This window comes from Bison bison, unplaced genomic scaffold, assembly GCF_000754665.1.
Source record: "Bison bison bison isolate TAMUID 2011002044 unplaced genomic scaffold, Bison_UMD1.0 scf7180017864266, whole genome shotgun sequence".
NCBI lineage: Eukaryota > Metazoa > Chordata > Mammalia > Artiodactyla > Bovidae > Bison > Bison bison.
In genome coordinates, this window is record NW_011494838.1 from 2,813,775 (window position 1) to 2,820,371 (window position 6,597).

At 53.1% G+C, this 6,597-nt stretch overlaps 1 protein-coding gene across 1 annotated transcript in view; it reads left to right on the top strand.

The window, feature by feature from the left end:
* The first annotated feature begins 6 nt into the window (after positions 1 to 6).
* PHF19 (PHD finger protein 19) overlaps positions 7 to 6,597 on the top strand; it is a 20,435-nt gene continuing 13,844 nt past the window's right edge. Inside the window, exons 1-4 of the mRNA XM_010848448.1 lie at positions 7 to 1,602; positions 2,107 to 2,307; positions 2,957 to 3,038; positions 6,158 to 6,253. Coding sequence (XP_010846750.1) covers positions 2,122 to 2,307; positions 2,957 to 3,038; positions 6,158 to 6,253 — 364 coding nt within the window. The 5' untranslated portion in view covers positions 7 to 1,602; positions 2,107 to 2,121. The remainder of the gene's footprint in view (positions 1,603 to 2,106; positions 2,308 to 2,956; positions 3,039 to 6,157; positions 6,254 to 6,597) is intronic.

A 6,597-nucleotide genomic window follows, 5' to 3' on the forward strand; every position in this document is an offset into this window, starting at 1 on the left:
GACGGGGCCGTTTGGGATTTTGCTCACGTCCGAAGTCAGGCTGCAGCAGGATGGGGATGGGGGGAGGCCTGGCGTCGGAGCGATTGAAGATCAGAGCGCTTGAACCCGAAGGGGGGTCCTTCTGCAAGCGTTTTCCCCTCCCGAACACCCTTTTTAAAAAGCCAACGGCCGCCCTGGGAGAGGCCCCGGCGCATGAATCATCCTCGCTTCCTGCCCCCGCCCGGCCCCGCGCTCCGGGTGCCGCGGATTTGAACTGGACGCCGACGAGAACCCGCAAACAGGCATTTCTTTGCAGATGGGTTTGAATCAGCCAATCACAGCCCGCGGGGGCCCGCTCCGGGAGGATGGAGGCGCGGGTGGAGGGGGGGCCCGCCACCCGAGGGCCCCCGCCCGGTCAGGGAGGGGGGTGCGGCGACTGGGCCTGCTCCCAACGGCGCGGCGGGGGAGGAAGTGTCAGTTTGTGAACCTGCCGCGGGCCCGGGCCAGGCCCGGCGGGGCAGGACCTTGCAGCGCTCGGCAGCCAGGTGGCAGGGAGAAGGCAGAGATTTGGACCGCACACCCTGCCCAGCGCCTGTGCGCGTGTGCCCTGGAGAGGAGGGAGGAATTGGGGGGTGGGGGGGGCGGGTGGAGGGAAGAGGATGCGGCCTCGCCACCATCTGGAGAGCGAAGACCCCAGCAATGCCCTACGTGCCCCGGGGCCCTTGACATGCACACACATGTGCTCTGTTTCCTATACTCACTGCCACAAAGCTGTAGACATCAAACACCGTCTCACAGGAGCACACACGCACTCACACGGAAAAACACACGACTGTATCCCTGTAATCTACAGGTAATCATAACACCAGGTGCCCAGCGCCTGGGCAGAGAAGGAGGGGACTGGAATAGTGGGTGCAGGGAGCAGAGGGGGCTGTGCTTAGTGGAGAGTGTGGAGCCGCCTGGAGCCAGGTGAGCCCAGATTGAGGAGGAGGGGGCCTTGGGGTGGGGGACTTTGAATGCCACTGAAGGCTTTGGGGAACCACAGAAGGTTTCTGGGAGAAGAAGATGGGAATTGTTGGCCCTGGTGAGGAGTCTGGTGGGGAGGCAGGAAGACAGGGAGTGGCCTGTTTAGGGCTGTGCCTAGGTGGTACCATTCTGCATCCCAGGTGCCCAGCAGCTGAGTGAGCATGAAACAGTTATTGAATGAATGGCCCAGGCAAGATGAGGCCTGAACTCAGACCAGGCCAGGGAGATGGACAAGAGGAAGCCAAAAATCACTGTGCTTGAAGTTGGCTGCTTGTGGCAGGCAACTCGTCGGTTGGAGAAGTCAAAGATGCTGGGGTGTTCTGGGGACCAGAGCAGAACCGCTAGCAGCAGTGGGAAAGCAGCAGGAGCAGTGGGTTTCATAGGACGGTGAGAGACAGATGTAGAGAGGTTGGCATGGCGATGACTTCACTGCTTGGAGCCAATTTGCATCTGAGTAAAAGCATAAGTGAGTTTAAATGTCCCAGAATTGGTTTCCATTAAATCATCCCATAACTGAGAACAGAAAAGGAGATTACAGAAGACCCAGATGGCCAAGTCTATACCAGTTCATAAGCCACCAGGAGTTTTCCTTTCTAGGTGAGTTTTCTCCAGCCAGCTCTCAGGGGAGGGAGCAGGGGTCTGAAAACCCCCCACTGCTGTCCTGGAGAAGGCCTTCCACTCAGAAAACACAGGGTGTGTTTGCTTTAGGGATAGAACCTCTGGCTCCAAAGCCACGGGGTATGGTTCAGATCTGCCTCATACACACCTGGGCAGGGGGATTTTGCTCTGTGGTTGGCTGAAAGAGCCGTTCTCTGTACAAGGTTGCGTGGTAGGGGTGGAGCAAGTGCAGAGTAGCGAATCGGCTCACCTGGTTAAGGACCATGGCTCTGCCTCTGAACCCAGAGCCGCTTCCCCTTGCCAGACTTCAGTTTCCTGACCTGTAAAATGGGAATAACAGTGACAACCTCACAGGTTGTCACGAGAATCCAGTGAGATGATAAAAGCATCTGGCACAGCACAGGTTACATAAATGGTAGCTGCTTTCCTCTCTCCCCTCTCTCCTGAAGTAAGGAGTAAAAACCCTGTTCCTTTCTCTTCCAGTGTCAGTGGAAGCTGATGGAGAATCGAGCTCTGGACCCAGGGACTCGGGACTCCTATGGTGCCACCAGCCACCTCCCTAACAAGGGGGCCCTGGCAAAAGCCAAGAACAACTTCAAAGACCTGATGTCCAAGCTGACGGAGGGCCAGTATGTGCTGTGCCGGTGGACAGATGGACTGTATTATCTCGGAAAGATCAAGAGGGTAAACCCTTCCTCCCTGGCCCCAGTTCCCCAGGCTCAGCATCTCTCTGCTCATTCCTGGTGCCAGCCTCAGACCAGGGGTGGAGGATGGGAGACTGCTGGCAGATTCCTGCTGTGCCCTCCTGCTCCAAAGCTGAAAGTGGAAGGAGGTGGAGCCTGCAAAAGCAGGTGCCATCCTTAGGGCACCTAAGGACATCTTTAGACAAGTGCTCTGTGAGCCTACAAAACAAAACAAAATCAGGTTGGAGAGATCATCTGGCCTCGGTATTCCCACCAAGTTGCCGTCACCTAGCCCCTCGCTGCCCAATTCCAGGGAGTGGGCGTGCACAGCCTTCAGGACCGCCGTTCTCCTTCTGGCCTGGCTCTACTTTTTGGAGCACAGAGTGACTCTTTGTGACCCCATGGACTATTCCAGTCCGTGGAATTCTCTAGGCCAGAATACTGGAGTGGGTTGCCATGCCCTCCTTCAGGGGCTTTTCCCAACCCAGGGATCGAACCCAGGTCTCCTGCATTGCAGGCGGATTCTTGGAGCACAAGGAGGGAGTCTGATCTCTCTGCCCTGTGGGGGCAGAGATGGGAGAGGAAGACCATGTTCAAGTGGCTTTTCCCCAGCTACCGTCTTACCCTGCTCCTCCCTTTCTCTGCTCCAGGTCAGCAGTTCTAAGCAGAGCTGCCTCGTAACTTTTGAAGATAATTCCAAATACTGGGTCTTATGGAAGGACATACAGCATGGTGAGTATGGCTGTGACTCCTCACCCCTGCCCCACTCTCCTCTTCTGCCTCCATTTTCTTCCTGCTCTCCTTCTGTCTCGTAACTTCCGGCATCTGGCCGTGTCCTTGGAGATTACCAGTTGTACGTTTACACGAGAACTCATTTATGACACCTGTCATCCTCTTGAGCATTCATCCCTCACGAGGGAGGCAGGCAGATGGAGAAGGCAGCTTGAGGAGGGGTGGGAGCAGGGTTGTGTCCCAGGCCTGTGTGTATTTCCCGGCTGCCCAAAGCTCTGGGTCCCTCTGGGGCTAGGAACAGAAGGGGCCCAGGCAATCGGAATTGAAACCTTTCGGTGTAAGCACAGTGTCCTCTATCAGCATGTTAAAAAACGAGGAGGCAGCTCTCTCCATGGGGGAGAGACCCACCAAGCCTGGAGCAGGCAGCATGATGATGACGTAGCGGGATGGAGCTGGGCCCGTTTCCAGGGCTGAAAGGGAGCTGGGTTGGGTATCATCCCTGCCCTCAGACGGCTGACACTGTCTTACAGAGATGACGAACTGGGGGCATTCTTGCCACCGTTCTCCCCTGCCGTGTGCATGACAGACGTCACTGATCAATCAGAGCACTCATTTTCAACACGGAGCACCAGGCAGCCACTCCCAATGAGTTACCGTGTGAGAACAGACCTTTTTACCATTTATGCTCTAACAGGAGGACTGACATGGTGGTATGTGAGGAAGAGACAGGGTTTGGAGCCCGCCTTGGACCAGGCTTCCCCGATGGCTCAGCAGTGAGGAATCCATCTGCAATGCAGGAGACTCAGGCCATATGAGTTTGATCCCTAGGTCAGGACGATCCCCTGGAGAAGGGAACGGCAACCTGCTCCAGTATTCTTGCCTGGGAAATCCCATGGACAGAGGAGCCTGGCAGGCTGCAGCCCATGGGGTCTCAGAGTCAGACACGACTTAGCAACTACAGCACCACCAGTGGTGTGGAGTTACAGGGAGTCAGTTTCTGAAGAATCTGTTACCTTGAGAGATGATTTCAGGAGCTTGCCAAGCAAAGACCACAGGACCCAGCCAGTTAGAAGAGTTTCCAGGGTGCCTTTTTCTCCAAGATGTTGTGGCTAATGCAGACTGATGCTTCTCCAGGCCCTTCTCACCCTAAATGTACTGTTTCAAGATCCAAAGCAATGAGGGGCTCCTCTCCTGGGCTGCCTGCTTATCGAAAGCAGAAGGAGCCAGCTGATGAGGAAAGACAGTTCACCTTAGCAAACCGTGAGTGTGCCGGGCACCAAGAAGGTGCGGCAGTGCTCAGCGGAGGAGCTGCGTGGACCCCAGATCACTGCTGCTCACGGAGGTCAGGCCCTCTGCGTCCACCCGGTGAGAGCACAAGGCTGAGCTTGCTGTAGGTGCCGACCCACGGCTTCATTAAGCCAGTGGAGACTTGCTGAGACCACGGTGCTCTTGGTGCTCTTAAGAAATATAACTGCTGTCAACTGGCAAAAGGTCATTTAGTATCTAATAAGTAGTAAAGGAATGGAGAGTAACACAATTACTGTAATAAGCCAACCTGTTATTTCCTTTTCTAATCATATGAATGCGAGTTTACATGAATTCCTGAGATTCAAACTTTTCATTTTTTAAGTAACTGCTATATTTTCCTGGGATCATATTCAGGAATAAGAGGCAAGAGACCATTTATTCAACAAACACGTCTTGAACACATGTGATGTGCCACACCCACGTGAGGTCCTGGGGACACAGATGAACAGATACCTTTTGTGTCCTTACGGAACTTTCCATCTGCTGAGGGAAATGAGACTGAAACACACATGAAAACATACTTTATTCATTCAAAGCCTTCACACACAAACACATGTTTATTCTTCAACAGCAATTGAACAAACTGAAAATTGTTATGGACCATTGAGACAATTTGAAATGTGAACGCTGAATTTGTTGATGATACTAAGAAATTATTTTTAATATTTGGGTTCCATAAAGGTACTAGTTTTTTTTTTTTTTTCTTTAGGAGAGTATAATCTTTCAGAGATGCCTACTGAAATATTTATGGAAAATGATTGGGTATTTGGGGCTTGATTCACAACAAAACAGGAGGGGTAGTGGGTGGGAAATATAGTCAAAACAAGACTGGCTGTGAATTCGTGACTGTTGATAAGAACATGGAGTTTCATTATAACTTTATTATTATGCAATAATAAAAAATGTTTAAAAGTTATTTAACATAAAAACTTTAACAAATCAAGTTAAATTAAGCAGGAGAGGCAGAATGGTATTGTCAAAAGGACAAATGATTTGGGGGAACTTCCCTGGCGGTCCGGTGGCTAAGACTCTGTGCTCCCAATGCAGGGGGCCCAGGTTCAATCCCTGGTTGGGGAACTAGATCTGACATGCCTCAACTAAAAGAGAACCTTTGCCACAATGAGTATTAAAAGATCCTACATGCTGCAACTAAGACCCTGCATATCCAAATAAATAAATACTAAAAAAAAGAAAAATTATTTGGGACTTCCCTAGTGGTCTAGTTAGGAGCATCCCCTGGTGCCTCAGACAGTAAAGCGTCTGCCTGCAATGCAGGAAACCCGGGTTCGATTCCTGAGTTAGGAAGATCCCCTGGAGAAGGAAATGGCAATCCACTCCAGCACTCTTGCCTGGAAAATCCCATGGACGGAGGAGCCTGATAGGCTACAGTCCATGGGGTCGCAAAGAGTCGTACACAACTGAGCGACTTCACTTTAGTGGTCCAGTGGTTAACACTCTGGGCTTTCAATGCAGGGGGTGTGGGTTCAATCTCTGGCTGGGGAACTAAGATCCTGCATGCCTTGAGGTGTGGCCAAAACAAAACAAAAATCAAACAAGTTGATGTCAAACAGTGGTGGATTTGAATCCCCCTTCTGTTTTCTAGCTGAGCAAGGGACTTAACCGCTCTGAGCCTCAGTTTTCCCCATCTTTAGAATGGGGTGCTGGTCACAGGCAGCTCAGCATGGTTGGAGAGGCTCAGTGAGTCGGCCTCTGGAGCCCAACACTCAGACCCAGAGGCGCGGCGCCTGGTTTTAAGACCGTGGGTCATTCCCATGAACCCAAGCTGACCACACAGGGCGCCTTTCTTTCAGCTGGTGTTCCAGGGGAGGAGCCCAAGTGCAACATCTGCCTGGGGAAGACATCAGGGCCCCTGAACGAGATCCTCATCTGTGGGAAGTGCGGCCTGGGTAAGTGTGACCAGACCTGGGGGTCCCCGGCCCCCGCTGGCTCAGGACTCACTCCACGTCCGATCCTCAGGGCCTCAGCCGGCTTCCTCTTTCTCTTGGCGGGGCAGAGTGACAAGGCGGCCAGTCTCTGGGAATGGGGGCCCAGGGAGGTGATCCTGGGGGAGAGCTGGGCTTCTGGAAAGTGAGAGAAGTTAGGCGCTTTGCAGGTGGAGAGGATGGGTAGCAGAGATGGAGCACAGAGGCTGAAGTCAGACCCTGTGTGCTTCCCGCACGGGGCCCATGCCAGCTTTGGGTGGCCTGCTTGGACCCCAGCTTGGCTGCTGTGCCAGCCAGTAAGTACCCTG